Below are 25,372 nucleotides of genomic sequence, written 5' to 3'. Positions count from 1 at the left end.
GATTTGATAACCGTCTGTTGAGTTCCCTCCTGACATCCCGGTGCCAGTGTGAGGGTGCCTCGTTCTGCTGGAAAATAAAAATTTCCATGTTCTCTTCCAGTTGCGGAAAAAGCAATGTCTGCAGCACGTAAAGGTAGGAAACCACATTTAGTGTCCTCCTTGAAAAATATAGGGCCATACACTTTTTTTTTTTTTTTTTTAATGGGTGACTGCACAAAACATGCAATGGATGACTGCATCTTGGGGGAATCACTGATATGTTCTTCATAACCATGGGGATTTTCTAAACTCCAGAGCTTACATTTTGTTTCCAGAAAGATGTAAGGTAGCCTCATCACTAAACACAACTGACTTAATGAAACCATCTCTTTCTATAAAGTTTTGCAACGTAACGCTGCTCCTACAAGAATGTCAATCGGTATGGTTGAAATTTCAAATGTTTTCGCATATTTTCCACACTGTTGTCTGCTTCATGTTCAATTTTGCTTGCACGAACCGTTGCTTTTTTGTGAGCTGGCGAAAGTCGCACGCACACTTAACTCTTTCCTCATCAACTCCTAGCCATGTCCCCATTTCACACCCACTTTCTTTCAATTGTACCACTTCCAAATTGAGTGCCCGCTTGGTGGATCTAACCCAAACTTTGACCTGAAACTTCGTTAAGCACTAACTTACAGAAGGTTCTGCATGAAATTCGACAACAAAATGATGTTCTACCTTCGTTTCCTGGCATCTTGTTTTACTGTTTCCCTAGCAGCGGAATGCGTAATTAAACAGCTTTGCCAGTTACTAAAATTGAGTTTTTCTTTCATTTAATAGAACTTGTGTGTCATTGTAAAGAAATACGCGTGTTATTGAACTTTGAAACCGGCCTAGCTATCACTTTAGGACTGAAATGAAAAAACAAGAGTGCTATGAATACGAACTATATAAGAACTGGCTTGTGACACCAACGAAATAAATAATTCGAGGAGAAACAGCAAGTACTGTTAGCCTGTTTAATGTTGATTTTGGATGAAGCAATAATCAAATGTTTATAATGTAAAATGCTCAAAATCAAATTCTTAGAAAATGATAGGCGAGTATTAAATTTGAGAAGTCTGGTTATTTTCTGAAATAATTTCTATGGATAAGTCTAATGCGTTTTCAAAACTCGCGGCCTGTGCAGTTAAGGCGGAAAAATAGTCCAACAGCGCAGCGAGTAATCAAATTTTATACGCCTGGTCCTATTATCAAGGGGTCCATATTTATATACATGTCTGCCTTTCTCTCTCTCTCTCTCTCTCTCTCTCTCTTTCTCCGACTCCACATCAGGGAATGGGGTACAGTTCGGCCCGGGTTATATGGGGCAATAGCATTCATCCTTGATTTGTTTCGACGATCTCTTGATGTATTTGGACTAGAAGTATGCAATAAACTCCACTCACTACTTGTGTTTTTCTTTACATATGACAGTCTCAACCTTTTTCCATTAAAAAAGAAAAAAAGTACTTTGTTCTCTACGAAATCTTATTTGACTATGCTTTTGTTTTGTTTTGTAATGGACTACAAATATTAAGCCTTTTATGCACTTGATGTCTGTGAAAACCGCGCATCCTTCCATTTCCGATTTACTTACTGTGCAAATTTTAGGTGAATCCTCATATGACGCAAAACAATATATCACGATTGCAATTGTCTATTTCTTATAGGATAAGTATTGGAATGTTAAGCTTTTCAAATTTTAATATTTTACATAATATTAAAATTTTGCTGTGGATTCCACTCTGAGACCTTTTTCATTATTGTACTACTTTTATGATAAGTCACGAAAGTATGCATAATCAATATATTTTTTGTATAAAGTTTGATTTCTTTTTCGAAATATGGCATGATATATATTTAACAAAAAAAGTCCTTGGAATCTTGATTACCGCTATTAATTTCTATGATGCAATTGATTTGGGAAGCAAGTGATCTAATTCCTTCTGAATATTGTAAAATCAGAGCAGTAAAGAAAGAAAGAGAAAAAAAGTTACATTCACATGACCTTATTCTAGAAGAGAGATGTGTTAGTGGCTGTATGTGTAAGTTTTATTTAAGTGCCTGCAGTCGCATCAAATCTATCGATCCAGTCTGGTCTGCAGTTGGACGCGACTAGAAATGCAAAAGCCGAGAGTAACTCACGTTCTAGTGACTCAGTCGTCGTCTGGGAGAGGTTTTTTTTTTTTTTTTTTTTTTTTTTAATCAGGCTTAATGAACATCAAAGTTTTGTAGTTAAAGATAATATAGGAATTACTAATGGAGTGAAGAGCTTTGTTTGACGAGGAAGTACGATTTTGTTTTTCATTTCGGGAGTAGGAATAAGCTTAAAATTCTAGTCTATAGTTTATTTCACAGTTCCATTGTTAAAAAAATACTGAAAGATTTATTAGGATTATATATATATATATATATATATATATATATATCCTAACAAATTATTAGTATCAGTGCCGTACCGTGGAAAATCAGTGCCCGGGGCGAGAGTATACGACGGCGTCCCTATACATATATTTCAAGTAATTTTCCTCTTTTTCCTTTCTTCTCCCGAATTTTGCGCCCCCTTACTTCCGCGCCCGGTGCCCGCGCCCTCCTCCTTCCGACGGCACGGTACTTATTATTATTATTATTATTATTATTATTATTATTATTATTATTATTATTATTATTATTATTATTATTATTATTATTATTGAATACTACAAGAACCTTACATAAGTTCGTAAATTAGCTTTAAATGAGCTCAAAAATGAAAGAAAATATCAGTTCACCCTTGATCTTAATTTGACGAAAAGTAAAGCCTAGCTTTTCGTGAAATACGCTCCCTTTCAGTAAAATAAACGTTAAAATGGAACGGAACGTATATACTGAGTAGCGCGGAACAGACTGATATTTGGAAAGAATATTGTGTAGGCGCCAAAGTTTGAACGGCATTCATAAGAACAATAACAGTTACAATGAACCTTTAGAGCAATGTTAGCTAACAACGAATTGAGTTGATTTTGAGTTTAGCATCCCTTTCAGCAGCGAGGCTATATGAGACGGAACCTACTGATTAACATGGAATCCGAACCACATGAGCTCCCGCCGGGAATCTAACCCGGATCTCCCACGCCAAAGGAGCTAACAACGAAATGTCTGAATAATTGTTGCATTTTAATATCTGACAGTTTCGTAACAAGTATGAACATAGAGAACTCGTTCTTCAGCGATCCAACGATGTCCATTGTAACTGATATTGTGTTCTTATAAAATTGTACCGTATTCTCTCCCAATACCCTAACGGCAAACCCACTCCAAGCTATCAATCCACATAGCATAAGGGAAGCCTATAATCTGGAAGTCACTTGTCACGATTAAGTGTAAGAAATTTGGATTGGTTCGTTACACTGCAAAGGTGTTTTTGTACCCGTTATACAATATTGAGTAGGAAGCAGTGACGACGCTAGAGCGAGAACAAGGGGGCGCCTCCCCCGCTCTAAACCAGGGGCGTCATTTAGGGGGCAGGGAGGGGCTATTGCCCCCCCTGAGTTTGAGATTTCTATAGATTTTATGAATAAAATAGTAAATCAGTGCAATTACGCGAAATTTTACCTATATCAAGGGGTTTTGCCCCCCCCCAAGCAAAATATGAAATGACGCTCCTGCTCTAAACATGTTGCAATGTAATGTAGGTCCAGTAATATAAAATTATCCTTTTCAATATACACAAGAATAACTATTGCCCCCCCAAAAAAACTGCTCCTCCGATTCCTCCTCCCCTTCAAAGAAATAAAATCTGGCGTCGTTAGGAAGTCTCTTGTATTTATACCTCTTACGTGTTAGTGTCAAACATGAATTAGAGGTTTATAACCAGAAAAAAGTATTTGCATTAAATTAGCAAAATAAGCATACAGGTACATATACCCCTGGAATTAGAACAGATAAACTATCACTGACCTATTCCAGATTAAAAAAGTAAAAATTATTGATCTTGTTTAAAAATGTATTTGTTCAATATGGTGATATCAGTGGCGTATTTAGGGGGGGGCGGTCGGGCTTAAGCCCCCCCCGAAATCTTACTATAGTAAAGCATATTAAATATCTTGCAGAATTTTCACATTTTCAGCCAAAGCCCCCCTCCGAAAGTTAGCAAAGCCCCTCCCGAAACAATCGTAAATACGCCACTGGGTGATATCTATATGATGCGAAAATACTAGGTCATTTCCCGTCCACCTCGTGCACACGTTTATAACTTTGGAATTACCAGCCAGATATATTTAAAATTAAAAAAGATAAATCTTATTTGTTAATTGAACTCCGGAACAAATAAAATTGTACTCAGTTTATTGTTCTTTGTTTTAAACATTTTGTTGCTTCTGTAATACAATTAACAATTAGTTTGATAGAAATATTTACAATGAACTAAGAATCACAGGAATATTCGCATTCTGATTTTGCCGTTATAAGTAAAAATCACAACTTAGTGTCACTGATATGAAAAATTTATGTATATATAGTATATCCATTATTCAATACTCTTCATGTTAGTGGCAAGTGAATTGAGATCTTTATGTTTTTTAACCATTCCATTCAGTTACTAACCACGAAACAAGGAAGGCCATTAACCACGAGCTTCCAATTGCTGAAGAAGTTTCTTGATCTCCTCATAGCAAAATCATACAGATTTCCGGGTGAAGGATGCATTGAACCGTGTTCAGTGCTACGTCATCGGTGAAGAATATGTCCATACAACGAGTTTGATAATGCACGTACAATGACAATCGGAAGGGATAAGGTCTGGGCAGTATGCCGGATATGAAATGAAATGAAATCTGAGTTTTACGTCCCACGGTTATGCCGGTTAGGCTAAAGGAGACTGATGATGAGTAATGAATGAAATGGTGGAATGAAGAAAGTGGGAGGAAACAGGAGAACCCCGAGAAAACCCACGCACACGGTATATGCCGGATATGGTAAGAGTTCCATTCCCAGGTTATAACAGATGCTTTCGTCACGGTTGCGGTGTAATATCTTGTGTTGTTAACCAGGAGACTCATTCAATGTATTGCTGCTGTTTTTTCGAAATAGCAATCTGAAGTCTATGTATGGAGCACGATAGAGAGGAACATTTATCACCATATTCCTGGAGAAAAGCTCAAAGTTTATAATGGCTTTTTCGTTCCACCAGATGGACTACATGGTTTTGGCAGATCACTTTTCACATAAGATGTTCCTTTTTTGTTTAGATTGAGTCAATGTTTACTGTGTAGAAAAAAATATAGCGACTTACTATATGAAGCAAACAACAGAAATCTGTCATCACTCGGTCATGCACTAGAAGAATGCCAGCGTCATCGCTGTTCAAAAGAGGTCTAAAACTACGATCGCTTCAATTAATATCAGTTTTGGCTGGTTCTTTATCTGGAGCTCAGAGATTTTAACCAAACTTAAGCCTCTTAGCTTGCCTAGAGCTTTGTGAGAATTAAACCACTTTCTTAGCTTGTGTAGAGCTTTGAAAAAATCTTAACCGCAACCACCTAGCTAGCGTGGAGCTTTGTGGTATTCTTTCCCGCCTAGATTGACTGGAGCTTTGCGGGACTGACTTTTCTTTGCTTGCCTAGAGCAGAGAATCTTCTTAATCCACTTTTACACAGCTTGCCTGAAGCTTTACAGAGATCCTCCCCTTGATTGCCTGGACCTTGAGCCACTTATTTTCCCCTAACTACTTACTGGATTTTGTATGTCTTAGCATTGTATTGTTTTAAAAATTTTCATAATACAGTAAAAGGTTGTGAAAAATCCATGTTTCAATTTTACAAGGTAATTTTAAACATATTGTTCAATGTACAAACTTTCATATGAGCAACCACAGATTTCCATGTTTGTTCCTACTTCAGGCTTAGCGAAAACTGCACAATTTTAGTTAGACCATTGCTTACTCTGAAGTACAGTTTGTATTCGTTGTGAACTCAGGAATGTTGCTCGTGAATAATTTCCACAGCAACGGTGAACCATTCGTCATACAGATTTTAATCTCTCAGCGTCTGTACTGTACCACTGGTGCAAATCCCGGGGGAAAAGTGGGACATATCCCCTCCAACCTTGCAGCTGGGGGGACTGTCCCCTAAATAATCCGATTTGAAATGTGTTTTTTGGGGAGAAGTGTGATAGTTTGTGTCCGATTGCCACACAGGAAAGTGAGATTAAATTGATGTTCCCTCAGAATAAGTATCAAATCTGCCCTCCTCCCAATGTTGAAGGCAACTGCTCAAGGGCGCCGATCCTGGGGGGCCCGGCCCCCCCTCAAACCTCATGTGGGATCCCGGATTATATTTATGAATATGCAGTATTTGGCATAATTTGAACTCAATTTGTCTTAAAATCCTCATTATATGCCTCCTGCATCCGAATGGACCCCCCAAAGTTAGAGAAATCAGCGCCCTTGTCTCTGCTTCCCTAATCCTCCAAATCATAGTTTTTGAACTTCATAAATATTTTGGGCATCACTTTACTGTATGTTATAGGAACGGTCTTACCTGTCCCTCCCAATGTTGAAGACAGATTTGCGCCGCTGGTTTCTACTGGAGAAGCTATGTTAAATTATATACTTATGTTAGAATTTTAGCGTTATCAAAATATCTAAACATTTTTCAGTTATCTCTAATTTCACTTTCCTTTACTTTGCGAACACGAAAAACCGCCATCATTAAAAAAATAAAGTATTAATTACCAGAGGTAGCTTAATTTCTTTTTCTTTGTTAGTCTTACATTAGGAAAGGAGGAGGGACAAAATACATCATGCATATGCAATCAGGGTTACTGACACTCGTGCAACTAATTAACGGATCAACTCCAAATTATGTCTTACGCAGGTATTGGAATCACGAACCTTATTTACGCACGAAATTCAAGGTTTCTTGTGCAACACTTTCACGACACGCTTAATGCATATCTATTTTTATATATTTTTTTTTCCTTTGGTAATAAGTGCGGAAAATGTGTAATGTTTTGCACCTTCCCATTTTACCGCTTACAAATTATAGTCATTTTAGGCCCCTTTTATTTCTGCTTTTATGTCCTGAAAGTGTTCTCAAATTCAAATAGTTAAAAAAGAATGTTCAGATAAAATGTAAAGGGAAAAGCTAGGTCTGTATATTTAGTGTTTTCCTTCTCTCTCTAATGCACACATTAATGGAACTGACTTAACGTGGTGGAAAATTAGTAGTTTCCGGAATCTCTCATCAAACACAAGGCTCTTATGCGTTCACCTGATGTTTGATCGCTTGCAACTAGAGTACGAAACGTGACGAAGTCCAAAATTTACAGTGATACGGGTACTATTTACAAATTTACAAATAAAGATACATCGTAATGTTAATGGTGTTCTTGAGGAAGGGCAACATAACTTATTTACCATTGAAATTTTAGACTTAATGTCTACTGTTACAGGAAATGTAATTACATGGTACACGTGCCAATGCAAGAGTATAGGATTGCATGACACGGTATGGAACAATGCTTTCCTTTGTGTTATTATTGTTCGTTTATTAGGTATTTGACGCTCCTTTCAGCATCGAGGCCACATGAGACAGACCTACAGTTTCAACATAGAATCCAAACAAGATTAGCTCCCACTGGGAATCGAACCAGGGTCTCCCACGCCGAAGGACGTGTTGATTGTGTGAGATACTGCTGGCGCAGTACGTTACTGCTTTACTTCATAACGCACGTACACTCATGTCTAAAATTGTCGCATGTCTATAAATATTTTGTTGTAGAAATATAATTTAATAATGAATTCGCCCGATATTTCTTATGTTAGTATGTGTATAACTGGCAACGACATGTATGTGGCAAATTTCATGTCAAAAGAGCAGTAAATAATAAAACGAAAATAAAACTTTGTCCATTTAGCAACATTTTGTTTTACTCATTCTAATTTTCGTATTTATAATTCTTTTCCTATGAAATTTAGCGCAAATATACATTTCCCGATTATACACATAGTATCAGTATTAAAAGTTCCCTACAAAATCATTATCAAATTATATTCTTACAAGAAGACAGTTATAGATATGCGACAATCATTTTGGATTTTTGGACATGAGTGTACATTAAATATCGGCAGTTCCACAGAAATGCTATCAAAGAATATAGCACCAAATGAGAACTGGACATAAAAGTAATGAAAGAAGCCTTTAGGAGAAAAAAAGGCCTATTTTCTTTGTCGCTGAATAATAAGTTAAAAAAAAAAAACTATGGAAGATTTCTAGCGAAGTATTGTATGGGCATTACAAAAAAAATTACGAGGACTAGAGACTTCGAAAGTAAGGACAGAAAATTAAGTATTACTTATGAAAAAATGTTGAAAATAGTACGCATCAAGAAATTAAAAACTGAGATAAGTTAAAGGAAAAAAAAAGTAATTATAAGCTTTCTGAAATGTATTTGATGGACGTGATAGACTGTATGAAGGGAAGAAAACTAGGGAATATGAAAAATGAGTTTTTCAGTTCGTGCGATAAAAATAATCCTTCACTGCTTGTTGTAAATCTTTATTATAAGTAGATACTGCGTTTATTTAACATGTAACAAGCTAATGTTTAACATCGAATTTTTAACAAACTTGTCTCATCCATCCCTCCCCCACATTCTTATTCTAAACTAGCTGAAATACCAGCTCTTACGGGAATAATAACGTATACGGATAACTTGAAAGTAAAGAAATGTCAATGCCTATGTCCATATCAATTCTCGAGGCAGCTGAAATGTCCGTTCTTCGCACGGGATGGATAAGGTTTATGCAAAATATCTTAAAGTAAACTAATTAGTGAAATATATAAATAATTAAGTATACGGTGTTGCCTCTGTTCAATGTAAATGAAACAACAAAGAGCAATGCTTTTGGTCTTGCCCCTGTCGACATAAAGACATTACCGCCTCTGATGAAAATGAGTAAAGTTAATAACAATGGACAATATCGTCTCCATTGCCCTGTCGGTTCCCGAGCCACCTGGCATGCCTCTTTTTGCCTAAACTTGCACTTAAATGTCATCGGAAAGGTACACCCATCATCTCAGCGATACCGTAAACTACAGATTCAACACTAATATTGATAGGTTTTTTTTTTTTTTTTTTTTTTTTTTTTTTTTTTTTTTTTTTACACATCTGCTTCCTTTCCACCATCCTACGGGTTATAAGAGGTATCTTGCGCAAACTTAAATGTCATCATAACTCTCACTAATCAGCTTAGCGATTCGTTCAATTCTTCTAAACTTGCGCTAATATTGAGCAACGCCCATATTCTTTTATGTAGATGAGCCAGCATAAACAAGCTATTGCTGGCTGCATACAGACCAAGTATTCTCAGAAACAGCCACAAACATGCATGCATTGACCACCACGCCAATCCCCCAATGTCGAAAATGAAAAAAAAAAAACAGCTTCGTACGCAATTATCGTGTCCAATATACAATGCAACCCGGAGTGTACGATAGTACAATTTTTGAACCTGAAACGATACACAAAAATGGCTATACCAAACTGAAATCTTGTTCATGTATATATGTTTACACTAGGAAGAACGATTGAAGTACACTAGGAACCACACAGTGTTGCCAAATGTAACCGGTTTAAATTATTATTATTATTATTATTTGCAACACACGTAAGTTTACTCAGAATTCATACGTATGGATGTTCTGTTAAATTTCAGTTCGTTTAATTGGAGTAGCTTGGAAACTATGGAGTAGAAAAAATAATTTTTCATATTCACCAATAACTAATCGGATGGGGCCTCTATAAAAAGGAACTAGGGAAATCGTAGTTTTCATAAATTAACACTGAATTTGCAACACTGCTGATGTTTCAGTGCATCAAAAGGTGTGTTAAGGATCTATCTACATTATGCAATCCCTGAAAACGAAAAACAAATTTTGAAATTATCATGATAAAACGTTTACTTATATGCGCCCGGCAACAGTGCTATTATCACGAAATGAGCTCTATTATATAGCAGATACCGGAAGTGCCCCTTGTTTTGATTCAAAGACTGGTTCGCACGTTTCAAAAATGTTGACATCACCTTTACGAAGGGAAGAAGTGTTAATGTTCTCAATGGCATTGCGAATGTTCGTTTCCAGATTTTGTATGGTTCGAAAATTGTTCTTGTAGCTATACGTCTAGCTCCTTAGAAATGAATAGCAGTGTTGCTGGGTGCATTAAGTAAAAGTTTTGTCATGGTAATTTCAAAGTTTCTTTCTCGTTGTTTTCAGGATTTGCACAATGTAGACAGTTTCTTAACACGCCTTTTGATGCACTGAAACATCATAAGTGTTGCAAATTCAGAGTGTTCATTTATGAAAACTTCGATTTCCTTAGTTCCCCCTTACAGAAGTCCCATCCGATTAGTTATTAGTGGAAATGAAAAATTCTTTCCTTGCTCCATAGTTTGCAAGCTACTCCAACTAAAACTAAAAATTAACGTCAGAACACCCATAAGGTATGGAGTTATGAGTCAATTTACGTTTTGCAAAAAAAAAAAAAAAAAAAACACCTTCGGTTATATCTGGCAACACCGTTCGGTTCCTAGTGTACTTCAATCGTTGCTTCCTAGTTTAAAAATATGTACATGAACAAAGCTTCATTTTGGTATAACCATTATTTGTGTATCGTTTCAGGTTCAACAGTTGTAATATCCTAAACTCCGGGTTGCATTGTCTAATGGTCACCTTGTAGATCTGGTGAATGTGGATCTAGGTGATTCCTTTCTGTGACAACCAGATGTCAGACACTTTCATTTAATAGTGATAGTAGTAGTAGTAGTAGTAGTAGTAAAGGTATTAGTACTTATACCTTGTTAACCCGAACTAATTGGGGAATAAGTTCATCGGATTAACGGAAGTCTGGATTGACTGAAATAACGTGACAAACAATAGAAGATGGATTTATACTATTTATAGCAACAAACAAATTTATTATGATGCACTTACAGGACATACACGTACTACTACTACTACTACACTGTAGTATACTACCAACTGTACGTACTACATTGAAGTAACTAATAATGCGCTAATACAGTACATTCTTAATCATGGAGATGCGAGGGATATTATTGACGGTCTCTCGCTATATTTAAAACTTTGTATCCTGTTTATTTATTTATTTATTTATTATTTTGCCTGTCCGAATTAAGCAAATTCCAGTTTATCGGGGTTCTAGTGTGTTAGCATTTTTTATTTCATGTATTTTTATGAAAATTTGACCAAGTCCAAACCAAAATTTTGACATTCAGTAACTCGGAAAACCAAAAGGTATGTGCACGAAAATATTTTATGCAGGTACGGAACAACTCAATCTACTTCCATGCAAGTTTGGTTATTAGACGAGTTGCGCGCAAGTATTAAAAAGGTTCAGCAAGGTTAACTGATGGTATATATCAGTCTGTAACGACGTGTAGTGTGTCATGTCACGATATTAGCCCAAGACAGTTATTAATGTATTTGCTTTGTGGCAATTATAAGCCTGCCAATTAAATTTTAGAACACTACATATTATATATATAATATACTCCGGTGCCTATCACCATGTAATGATTTTGGTAGAGTTAATAATGGTTTGAGATTTTTTATTAATTTTATAATAAAATTGGTAAAAAAAAATAAATAAATCTCAAACCATTATTAACTACCAAAATCATTACAATATATAAAGGGCGCCCATCAGGGGGCAAGATGGGGCGCTCGCCCCCTAGAGGAAATTATACTTCAGAATATCGAAAACCCAACAGAATTTTTACATTAATTACAGCAAAATTTGAACCTATATTTGAAACGTCGCTTATACTGGCCCCCTCTTGGAAACCACAACATGGGCGCCCTTGTATATATAGTTCACTTCAGTTTCATGAACAATATTGAAGTAGGCTTTTCATTTGATTTTCAGACAGACATCCTTAAGTACACACAATGAATATAGCCTACAGACAAGACAATCATGGCTTTCACTACGAATCGTCATGCACTTCTTTTCAGTACACACGAATAGCCTTCATCGAAATTGAATGTGATGTGCAAAGACATTACTAATTAGAATAGAAAGTTCAGTGTTAGCATGTTTTTAGAACAATATTAGGCACAGAAACGCAATACAGTACTAAGCTTTCATCTACATTGGCCAACTTGATATATTTCTTAATGGCTCAACTGCTTTGTTTGATGTGCAAAGTTATGGTTTTCGATATAATGACACCTTTATTTTAGAATTACCTTATGTTGATACCTCATGTTCGTAGTTATTCAGAATCCATAATTTAACTCCTGTTGTACTTAGTCTGTTAGCTTTTCTGTTACAATCCTCGATCGTTAAAGCACAAAAGCCCAATATATTTATATTTCTAAATATTATTGTTATCCTAGCGTCAACTAGCCGCTTCGCTGGATTAAAATAAGAAAATTAAGTAATATGTTCGGTTAATCTTTTTTTTTTTTTTAAACTATTTACTGAAACGTTCTCAAATCGATAGAAACAAAGAAAATATAATGCAAAATCAGAAAATACAGAAAATAATAAATAATCTATATAAATAAAAATTAAATATTACTATTGTGGGCTGGATTTGGATTAAAACGGCATCGGAAGTGCTACTGTTCATCTCAGCGACCCCGAAAACTATGTATGCAACACTAATATCGGTAATTTCCCCATAATTTTTATATATACACCTCCCCCAAGTTGCACCGTCAAAGTGAAATGATGAAAACTATCCCAGGCCCGAACCTCATCTATGATGGAAATTTGATCGAGATTGGCTGGGTGGTTTAAGAGTTAAGTCACAAAGCAAATACAGTGTATTACATGTCTGAGGACATTAATACGTATAACCGAATATCTGGACAATTAAGCTACCTTCAAATGTAATTCTTTATCTTTCAAATCTAGGTCTTTATTTTTTTTAATTTCTGTGTGTCTTTCTGAACCGGAAGGGAAAGGAATTAACACGCTGAAGCAATGTTTAGGCCTAATAATTCTACGCTAGATAGCTGTCTTCCGGGCAAGTGATTTCAATATCTTAGAGATAACAAAAGTAGTTTTAAAAAACGTTTTTCGGCCGTAAAGTGCTTTAAGAAATTATATATATATATATATATATATATATATATATATATATATATATATATATATATATATATATATATATATATATATATATATATATATATATATATATATATATATATATATTGTCATTTTCTTATTCAAGTGCAACAACTTAGTTTACCTGGTGGATTCTACAATTAAGAAAGTGCGTTTACAATATTAAATACTTGTCAGTCCTATATTCAGTCCATCAAACTGGCACTGTTTTTTTGTCAGCAAGTTATACATAGTACCACATCACAAGAGTCATGTTGGTTGACTATCCCTACTTAGTGTTGTAAGGTATGCGTCTTGTCGTATGCATTTTTCTGTTTGCCTAAATTCAAAATGGAAGGCAAGAAAAAAATACCATAAACCAAAAAACAGATACAAAACTATTTTTTTTTTTTTGGTATAAAATTTCAATTGCATCTTGCTCTTCATTCGATAAACATTTTATTCTGAGCTTCAGATATTCTGTTAGAACATGAGTTCGTGCACTACGGAGAAATCTTCAAGTTGTGTGCTTGGAGAAAACACTGCAGCTGAACAATTTAATGTTTGTTCCGTCCGTTTTATTTATAGAGCAGAAGTTATGAGGGAACAAGAAACAAACTCCATATGAAAAGCAAACACTCCCTTTTATTCTCAGTCTTATTAAATTTATTTTCACTGTATTTAATGTATTCAAAATACCCCCTGTCAGATTAAACCAAACTATGCCTGTGTGTTAATAAACGATAAATTTTACACACACTTTATGTATATTTTCTGTACAAAGGTGGCAATAATATATTAATCTGTGGCTTGGATCTAAAAGGGTCACTGTCACTTTTTGGCAAAAATGAGAGGTTCAATTTTAACGCCTATAAATGAAGGTTTTCTTCTGCAAGAAGACCAAATGTCAACACGAAATAGTTTGGAATATATACCATTCATATTAACATTTGCCTTTCTTGCAATAAGAAAATATCTTATTTATAGGCGTTAAAATTTACGAACATCTCATTTTTGCCAAAAAGTGACATTGGCCCTTTTAGATCCAAGCCACATATATATTCTATTTCCAGAATTGCGCCTCTCAAGAAGTTCTCTAGATTCCCCTCTGCCAGAGCGTGGGCTATAAGTGGCTTGAGACTAGCAGTTATCCAGTTCTCAATTGAATAGAGCTGCAGTTACCCAGTGCTAATTGACTAGAGTTGCAGTTATCAGTGCTCAATTGACTACAGTAGGAGTACGTAATTAAACAATATGTTATGATATTAATCGTAACAATATGTTAACTTTACTTAATATAATTATACAGTTTGTAATACTTTCATAGTTTGGTAGTTTATAATTCATTTCAAATTATTTTTACCAAAGTGATTAATGGCCCATCCTGTAAGCTGAAAAAGTAAGAATGAGATTTCTTAGTTACCAATCTAACAGCACAAAATCTTGTTTTAAGGAGTAACATCCACGTTGAGCAGCAATTTCGTACAAGATTCTTTTAAAAAGCTACAATAAATGTAGGAGTCTTCACTACAGCGAAATTAAACTACCGCTAATTTTAGAGGTTTTCTGCAATATCTTCAAAACAGAAATATTCGAAAAGCAAAAAACGTAGTGCACTAGACAATATTTTGCATGTGATACCGTTATCACAACTCATCTATCTGCTTTCGATTGCAACTGTCGATATATTTAGCGGGTATAAATAGCAGCACATTAAAAGCAGATAGGTGAATTGTGGTAAAGGCATGTCTAGTTCACTACGTTTCTGCTTTTCGAATAGTTTCATTTGTTTTGAAGATATTACAGAAAAACTAAAATTAGCGGTAGTTTAATTTCGCTGTAGTGAAGACTCTTAATGGTACCATCTGAAGGCAGTGCAACTTGTCGGATTAATATGGCGTTGGGTCACATTTCGCCCGCAGAATAGCTCTGATGCGATGTGGACTGGAGCCATAGAGGTCGTGAATGGCAACAAGTGGAATATTACACCACTTCACGTCAGTGCATCATTCACTTCAATCCGAGAGAGCACGTTGAGGCGGAAATCTAACCCGATCTAATGTTTTCAAACAAATACAGCCACAGATCTTCAATTGTGTATAGGTCGGGGGATTGGCCGGGCGAAGGTTGTGTTCAACTTAATCTGGATGTTCCTCAAACCACTCCACATATCCAACTATGTGAATAGACACATTATCCTAAAATATGACTTTTGAAACATTTGGATTATAGGATGCATATGGTCCCATAAAACAGAGTCAATCACAGGCAGTGGCGAAGCCGGTAAGCATCAGCACAGTACCCACTGAAAAACAGGATATTGCGGCCACTGTTTCAGAATGGGCGGAGACCGGCGATCAAACTCTTCTTTCGGTTCCGCCACATAAAACAGCCTGTGGTTTGAATTAAGGTGAACTATGACTTATCCTACCATGTCGCACGGTCTTCAGGAGTCCATGCTGCATGTTAGCGATACCATTCGTGTTAGGTTAAAGCTTTATTGCCCTTAGCGGTTTCGCTTGTACAACACGATCCCATAGGCCCATGTGATGTAACTTGCAGAGGATTGTAATTGTAGACAGGCTGCGGAAGATTCTGATTGAGTTACTCAGTCGCACAATGGTTAAATGACAAAAACAATCCCCTGTAATGTGAGATGCACTACTTGTGTAATGACAAGCTTCAACTTCCTATACTGATTAGAAGTTTTAGTTCGTAACGCATTACTTTTGTACTGACTAGGTTTTAAATATTTTATGTGCCGCCACCACGTATACAAACGTGGAAATCTCTTCTTAGAAGATCCAAGAGCGGTATGAGATGACAAAGGTAACCACGACGATTTCATAATCACATTGCACGGGAAGGAATAACAACCATGACTTCTTATGCGGAATGTATAACTGATAAGTTATTAAAGTATGAGAAATAACTAACCATATAGATTTTACTGTAACTATTTTATAAAATTTAAGAATCTAAGTTACAGTTGTTCGACAGTCGCACATAACACTTTATTCTTAATGTAAATAATTAGATTTGGTGTACAACATTATCAAAATTATTGCTGTAGACATTCATCTGGAGTATTTTGTATCATGAATCTATTCCATATATAGTACAGTTGCGTTGTCATAATAGTGAATTATAGATGGTCCATTCTTTAGTGTACAGTCATCATTATCAGGACATTTATTGGATATAATGTTTCAATCAAATTCATTTGAGAAGTAACAGACACCAAAATATAATTTTCAACAATTACATGCGTTTACGTCACAATTAAGAATGGTTTGGTACAGGTTATCCTCCAGCAAACATTGTAGAATTAAAATCCTTTGTAACAAGCAAACTAGAATAATTGTGGGGCATAACAAATGCTCGGTTGTCAGTGAGGATTTTCTTCCGACCACTGTTCTTCGTCAGTGTGATTGTGGCGTGAGTTTTATAGGCAGTCATCACCATGGACACTGTCTCTGACACACTCAACACTTGCAACTTGTCATGCTCGCATCACATAGCCAAGCATCAATGTGTCCTTTCTGGAAATCAGAGAGGTCGTCATTTTACACTATCACGTAATACAGAGTTTGGCCTATCATACCGCCAACAGCCTGTCGCTGCTCTCGCAGCCTGACCATTTCTAACCCAGATTCTGAAGTGTTTCCAATTGCAAGTATTTCCATTGAATTGATAAGGATCTGTATACAAAATAGTCCAATTTTTTATGTTTTGTTTTTTTAAATTTTATCTGCTGCTACCAGTAAGAAATATAATAAATCTCAATCGCCAACGAAGTTCTTTTTGGTGTTTCCATCTGAAGGCAGCGGAAATACTAAGCCAACAGAGCAGAGCATGGTGGTCAGCCTATGATGCACACAGAATATTACTGAAAATTTGAATCTGTAGAAGTAATGCCTAAAAGTCAAGACTTGAGGAGGCTGCCTCGACCGGCAAGTGTACACTGACCAGTCAGAAACATTATAATCACCAGCTACTTCTTGAACGAAGTCGTCGGACAGATGTAAGAGAGACGGGGCTCAACAAAACCGCTAGTTAGACGGTGACTGAAATCTTACTTGATCAGCCAGCGTGATGCTTGTACGTAGAATGGGGAAGGCCTAGCGATATATCGGAATTAGGTAGGACCCAGAAGGAGATTGCTAGAGCTGAGAACGAGCATCTCGGAAACAGCACGACTTATCGGTTTTTCATGAGCTGCCGTGGTTGTCTTCCAAAGGTGGGAAAAGGATTCTGAAACTAGTACCACACGACATGCCGCGGGATGGCCACATCTAATTAAGGATGTCTGACTCGTAGACTTTCGAGGGTGGTACAACAGGATATGGAGCAAACTGGCACAACACTAGATTTAACAGTAAACAAAGAACAAGTTGCCGTACACTGTAGAATATAGGCTCCACATCCGATGTCCCATATGTGTAACAATGTTAATCGCACGGTATCATAGATTACGACTGGATGGGGCCCATTGTCATATCACCGACGTCGCACTGGCACATTGCATGGCCGGCTAAATCACGATAATGTCCTCATCGCATCGATGGCCGGATCAGAATCAATCATCTTCCAGGGAAACAGCTGCTTGAGATGTGCACAGTAGAACGACGAAAGGTCAGTAGTAGCTCCATTATGATTTGAGGAACCTTTACATGCTATCCATGGACCCAGTGTGTGTGGAGGGCACCATGACGACTCCTCGCTATCGGCAGTTCCTTTCTGATCACGTACACCTCTTCATGTCGGGCATGTTTCCTGCTGGCAAGGACATCTTTCAGGTCAATGTTGTGCTGCAATGGTTCAAGAAGCACATTGGCGAATTTCAATTGTTGCAATGCCCTCCAAACTCACTCGTTCTTAACCAAATTGAACACTTGTATAATGCCATTGCAGTCAGATCTGAGTTATCGTGGAACTTACAGGAGTTAATTTGTGTGTGCAGATGAGGTCAAGACGCCTCTAGGCACCTACCAAGGCCTCATTGCTTCCATGTCAAATCTCACTGCTGCTGTTTTGCGAGTCGAAAGTGGACATACCAATTATTGGGTAGGTGGTCATATTTTGGCTGGTCAGTATATCTGTATTGGAAGTACTGTGTCTTTTGTCTCCTCTCGTGGGCAACACTAATCTGAAGTGTAATAAATTAAAGAGTTTTCAGCAAAACTACTTCCGCCTAATGATTACTAATATTAGTATTTAGTTGAGTTAATTATTTAAGTTACATACTTCAGCATTTAGCATTTTAAAAGGCAGTTTTCTAATACAATAGTTACAACAAAATGTACTGAAGTTCGTAAGAAATAGTACAGCAGGATATAGCTTTGTTGGCAATTATGCACACACGCGAATATTATATTAATCACTGTTTACTTCGATTTACTTTCGATTTTTTATAGTGCTCTCTAATCAATGATTTGAAACTGTGAAAGACAGTGGCGTGCCGTGACTTTTCTCACAGGGGACTAGGTTCGAAGAGAATGTGTGCTGTAGAGTGGAGGTCCTGAGTAGTATTGTTGACACCAAATAACACAATTTATAGTATATGTTTCAGTAAACGCTTCTTCTACCAAGCCTCTTTCTTTCAAGAAATGGATAATTTCAGTCACAGTTTTATTTGAAAAATCTAAGAGTCTGTAAACCTATATTAATTCACTCCGCAAATTGTTAAAATTAAAAAAAAAAAAAAACTCCCGTAAATTGATTTAAGGGTCAAAAACAAGCAATCAGGAAATCGAGATTTCAAGCACTGAAAATTCTTTAAATCTAACAGCGCAAGAAATTGTAACTCACTGAGATCTTGAAATCACAGTATCAATAATGTCATTGAAGATACGCACATATTTAATTTCTGAATCTGTCCAGTCATCTACTTTACGTCTTTTATTAGAAGGTTCCCGTTGTCATCCAATTCTACTTTTCTATAAGTCTTCAAAATCGTTTCTTGCATTTCTAAGTTGAGACATCATCTTTTGTACTTTTTGGATGTAATATTTCACATCCAAGGTTTTACTTTAAAGAATGTTGAATAGTATATCCGTGCGGAGAAATGCAAAATCGAAATCCTTCAATGATAACTCACATTTTTTTCTTTTTTCTAGTCATGAAAGCTTCGGTGTCGCAATTATCTGAATCTTCTACAATGTTCTCAGAACACCGTAAGACTTCTATTTGATTTTCATTTACTGCATTCACAATTTTGGAATTGTAATTCCATCTTATAGTGGCAACCGTTGGAAATCGCTTAGTTACTTCTGATTCAGCAAGCGCGTTACAGCGTTTCGATGAATATGAAAATAAATTTGGAATGCCACTTATTCTAAAATATATTTTACATCCACGAGATTGAGTCTGATGATAGCAGTGTATGGTGAGTGCACTCAAACACCTTTTCACAAAAGATTGTAAACCGTTCAAATATCCAGAAAATGTGGCAGCTCCATCCATAGCCTAGTGCTACAAGCTTTTGCTTACAATTAAAATGAGAGAGAATTTGGAAAGCATGCTCACTTAGAGCAGTCGCAGTGCAATCACTGCTTTTTTTTAGTAGTAACATCTGCAAAACAAATAAATGAAAAATGAAATGAAATCTTTGAGTTTTACGTCCCACGGTTATGCCGGCTAGGCTAAAGGAGACGGTGATAATGAGTAATGAATGAAATGGTGGAGTGAAGAAAGTGGGAGGAAACGGGGGAACCCCGAGAAAACCCACGCACACGGTGTTTGTCCACCACAAAGTTCAGCAAAACAAATAAATCTTTCACGTACCGATTGAATGTTGAGAGATCTTTGCAATGTCCGTAGTTTTGTCCAACATTATTGCTGTAAGAAGTGTATTGTTTATTTCTGACTTAATTTTATCCAGAATTACTCACCAATACATTTAATAATATAATTCTGAATTCTGTTGGACGTTCCTTTAAACACTCCCATGCTGTGAAGATGACAAGTCAACATGGGCGCCCGAACGAGAGGGCAGGGTGGGGCCCGGAACTTCCTCTGGCTCACGAAAATGTATACGTAATATAGCAAACCACGTATAATAAATACCAGAAATACCAGATGCACATAGCAACCATGGAGATGGGCCCCTCCCTAGAAAATTTTCTTCAGGCGCCCCTGCAAGTCCATTTAGTGTCGTACTTATAAAGTAACTGAATTACTTCACTATAATTTCCCTAATTGACAGAATCTTCCTATTTGTTATAGCTCTTGTTTAGCCATAAAACAAGAGGAATAAATCAATCCGTTCATTAGTTCTCGGTTTGAATCAACTTCTGCATCGCTTGCTCAATTAAAAATCAATTCTGGTTTCCTGAAAGTTTTCAATTTAGTTATTGTGGACAGGTGTGAATAACATTTTTCTTGCCGGAACTTGGGTTTGTGAAAATTGTTCATGTCACAAAAGCCATCATTATTCCACACGTCCTTTTCTATGTGGAACAGAATACAAGGCCAGCAATACAGTTTTTCTTGTCTTACATGCAGTTGGCTATTTTGAAGAAGCAAAATAATCCGTATTGATATTATGTATATAATCTTTCATTTTTGTCTAAATGGAAATGCTTCAAGTTGTTCTACCACTGGTTATTATTTGTTGCATTTCTTGAAAGTTAAGGAATCCAATGGTTCAGAATACAAGACTGAAACAGCCGATCCCCACCCCTACTGTCCCCTATACCAATTGAAGTAATATCACTGCTTGCGCCATCGCTTTGCTGCAAGGGACTCGGTTTCTCAAACGAGTCCCCTTCCATACTTTATTCTTTGAGTCATTTTCAAAATATATTTATAATCTAAAAAGTTCACACTTCACTAGATTTCTTAAAGTGTCAAGATTAATACTGTAAATTTAATAGCGTTAAAACTATTAACTGTAAAAAGCAAACGAGCATTAAATTCGCTTACGACAGAACGCCCGTGCTTAGAGCTTAGACAACATAATATGAGGACTAGCTGACTGGACCCTGTTCCCTTCCCCGAGAAAAGCCGATTAAAACCCGAGCGTTTCCGATCTCCACTTCGCTATCGCACCCAGCACACGGGCGCTGACTATAGTTGTGTCAGAACAATTGAAATAGTGTTATTTTACAAAAATAGAGAAATGTTTTCGTTTTCTTTGGTATATATTTATCACAAATACTTTAATTAAAATTCCAGGGGACTAGCCTAGTCCCCTAGTCCCCTTGACGGCACGCCGCTGGTGAAAGAAGAAATTAAGTATTTGCTCAAGTTTTCCATATAATGTAATTTAATAAAGGATACCGACCCCGGAGCTAACTTTCCACTTTTTTTCTTTCTAAGAATCATAAATCTTTGCCATATTGTAGGGTTAACAAAATGTTCATGTAATTATATTTTAGGAATACTGTAGAGCTTCACTACCTATTTCTGAGAGAAATTAACAAAATCAATATAGCTATTTCCGAGAAGATATCAATTGTCAGCTTTCACTTTCCAGGAAACTACGCTTATCTTTCTATGCACGAACAAAATTCTGCACATTAGAGATGAACGAACACTTACACCATGAGATCTATAATATAGGCCTATATTACATATTAAACTATAGAATGCAATCGGCAGCGAATATCGTTAATGAATTTTAGTCTAACCTCATTTTTAGTTGTTATACTTTGTTTCTTTTTAAGCTTGCTTTTCTCTGGTTATTTAATTCTAAGGTCCCCTCTCTTTTTAACGAGCTGCACGTGCTAGCAAAATTAAACGCCTACAATTTTGAAAACATGTGATTAACTCATTAAGTGACGTCACTACAGCAAAGCAATCAAGACTGTCTGCCCGGATCTTAACGTAATTTTACTTGGCGTAACATCAACACCACATATTCATAATACGCTTTGGCATGTCGAAGGAGAAAAAGGCATTCTCAACATACCAGACACGCACTTTTGCCTTTGAAGTTTACAAACCAGAGAAAGAAAAAAAAAAAATGTTATGCTAAAGCGATTTAGAATAATTATAATAAAACTTTTAATTAATTTTGTAATTGCCATGCAAATGTGTAAAAAATTAATAGCAATATTGTTACAAAGTGTGGGTGTTCTTTTAAGATTGATCGTATGCATCACGTTTTAGCAGTGGCATATCAAAATTTATGAATAGCAATCACCAATAATCATTGACTTCTAAGTATTCCGTCCTCTTTAGCTAGCATAAATAGGCTCGGTTAGCCAATATAACAAGAGCCAGTCCTCCCCTCTCCCATAATTCAAAGGCTTGTTTGGAAAACATTGGGGGAACTATGTAGATCGTAGTGTACAACGATCTCGTTGAATAGATTATATTTTCTTTATTATTCCTATTACGTTGTATTGGCTAGGAAGAGAATACCTAATAGCGGTCGATTAAGATAAAATCCTATACCACCTGTTAATATATAAATGATCACAGTTACCTTGAATGACGAGTTTTGTCATTGAATGTTTATACACATTCGTGTATACATATTAATTTCTATTCCAAAGTTAAAAGGTCTAATTTTGAAATCACAGGAACCTAATACATAACCCTTTAGGGACAGCTATCGGTCTCTTTCCAGGCAAAAAACAGCCCTAAAACCCATCTAAGCCTTTATTTGATATTAAATGACTTATTTCACACATAAAAACGTAAATGAGGATTATAAACCACACTAGTCTTCTTTGTTCAGATATTACGTTTACATACCACACCTATCCCACGGAACGATCGGCTGTGTAAGTCACGTTCATCTCGGGGAAAAAAAAATTACGATGACTTTGTTTTATAGCTGTATCCTTGTAAGCGCTAGATTATTTGTTGAAGTTTAGCCCGCCCTCTTGTCAGCACTCAGGATATAACAGACTTGGACATGAGAACCACTATAATGTCAACATTTTCACAGCTTTGGTACAAATTTTAGGAAAAATTCAGCCCATTTCTTAAAAAGATAACATCGAAAAAAATCTAGAGTGTCCTAACTATCTCTTGATATGGAAGCGAATTCTACTCCTAGAAGTTTGATTCCTGGAGATTATTCATAGCAACTACAGTATAATAGGATTTAAGGTACTCAATAGTAAAATTTTATGTTTAAATGTTTTTTTGACATGTGAAATTGAAATTAAAATTTTACCAGTATAGCTCACAATTGCAGTTTCATAAATATTACTTTACGTATCAAATCTCGTATATTTCTACAATGTGATAAGATAATTCATTCTGAAGAGGTTAAAAAGTACTCTACGAATGTTTTTACTTTTTTTTTTTTTTTTGTACTGATTTATTTAGTTCTGAAAACTTCTACCATCTAAATCCATTCAAATATTTGGATAACGATTATTCCATTCACCTCTCCCCCCCTCCTCCGAAATCACATTAACTTAACTTTCTCATGCTGAAGGCAATAGTACCTATTCCCTGCTTCATTGGATAAAATAATGTTCTTGTGACAAAAATGTATGCAAAAGAGAAGTGCATTCCGAAGTACGAAAAGAACCGAAAACTTTCACGCGGTTTTTATACTTTATACAACAATCTTGCATTAAAAAAAACACTTGTTCATATAAAAAGTCATAAAATCTTAATGCTCAACCACCATTAAGGCCATTGCCTCTTAAATATTAAAAAAAAGAAAGAAAAAAGGTTTAAAGTGAAATTTTATATAGGTTATATATAAAATTATGCAAGTGCTATCACCGATTAAATCAACTGCAACTTCGCTGAATACTCTAATAACTATCTTTGTGGTGGACAAACACCGTGTGCGTGGGTTTCCTCGGGATTCTCCCGTTTCCTCCACTTTCTTTATTCTACCATTTCATTCATTTCTCATAATCACCGTCTCCTTTAGCCTAACCGGCATAACGTGGGACGTAAAAATGAAAGATTTCATTTTTTCTAATATCTGTATATAATAGGAAGCCTTAATTGGAGTCATTGTCAATTATACGAACAAGAAAGCAAACTTAGTTCTTTTCGAGGATAAATTTAGTGTATTAACAAAAATAATCAAATGATCCCAGCGAAGTGAATACCCCTAATGTGTATAAGGTGGACATGCACATCTGCTGTCTATCCTCCAACACTCAAATACAAATTTAATATACGAAAAGTAATAAATTTGCTACTTACCTCAATTTCTTGCGTCTGATCTTCAATAACATTCTGTTGTTGCTTAAGACTCGTTTCCAATTCCTTATTCCTTTCCAGGAGGGTCTTCCCCAATTCGGCAGCCAACTGCAGATCTGGAAACAAAGAGAGGAGCTTCAAATAATGCTTATGACATTTTCCTTTATACCTTTTACACTTGCAAGACAAGAAATCAGTCATACAATCTTAAGAATTGTATAATGAAATGTGAAATTTAATTTAACGTTCCGGTATTATGTCGACTAACAAAAACAAATTTAAAAATAAATACTGTAAAGGTTGGTTAAATAAGGGCAGGAGAAAAACAAAACCTACGACCACAAGTCATACATGATCAAGAATAACTGGCAAACAGAATTTCTTCCGCGGGGTTCAAGGACTCAACTTCATATTGTTTCACGATTTTTGTATTTTGTATTTATATATTATAAAATTTGGTGAATGTTTGTTATTTACAATATCCTGAAAGGAGAGGGTTAAACTCTTCAACAGCTGAAACAGCTTTTTGCGTACACCACTATCTAGGATGACTTCGCACAGTCGCCATACTTCTCGATTATACCGCTTTAGTTGTAGTCAACTTTTCTTCTGCATATCTGACAAGTAGTGTTACCCCGTAGACGATAAATACCTTTTTTAAATTCAAGTCTGCTAGTTTTCAGGTCGAAAATCGAAAGAAGAAACTTCACAAACTTCATGGATAACACTAATTCAACCAAATATTAGGTCTCGAACACTGTTTTAGTGCTACAAGGTACATAGTATTAAAAACAAAAAACTGAAAATTGATAAGGTGATTTGTACGAACGCAATGAAGAGCATTTATCAACATCAAGTTTCACAAGTCGTTGCACAATATACTCCAATAATAAACATAGTTTAAGTGTTGTTATATTCTTCATGTACTTTGCGTGATGCTGAAGAATTCTGACACCTTTTACATCAACGGTTCCAAACCTGGGACGAGGCGCTGCAATATCCTGTCAGAAAAACTAAAATCGTGACTAGATTACAATTTGCATTTAGCGAAGTTCACACATACGCTACATGTTTGAGATTATGTCTTTCCTATTTCAAGATTTTT

The 25,372-nt window shown here is 36.0% G+C and overlaps 1 protein-coding gene across 5 annotated transcripts in view; it reads right to left on the bottom strand.

Annotated features, from left to right (window-relative positions):
• Positions 1 to 25,372, bottom strand: part of LOC145680542 (uncharacterized) — a 410,979-nt gene that overhangs the window by 36,692 nt on the left and 348,915 nt on the right. For all 5 annotated transcript variants that reach the window (XM_081751160.1, XM_081751162.1, XM_081751163.1 and 2 more), the window contains exon 2: positions 24,271 to 24,383. In XM_081751160.1, coding sequence (XP_081607286.1) covers positions 24,271 to 24,383 — 113 coding nt within the window. The remainder of the gene's footprint in view (positions 1 to 24,270; positions 24,384 to 25,372) is intronic.

This window comes from Thermobia domestica, chromosome 3 (genome assembly GCF_964235325.1).
Source record: "Thermobia domestica chromosome 3, izTheDome1.hap1.1, whole genome shotgun sequence".
NCBI classification, from domain to species: domain Eukaryota; kingdom Metazoa; phylum Arthropoda; class Insecta; order Zygentoma; family Lepismatidae; genus Thermobia; species Thermobia domestica.
Note: the sequence above shows the minus strand (reverse complement) of the source record. Positions and strands in the feature narration are given on the sequence as shown.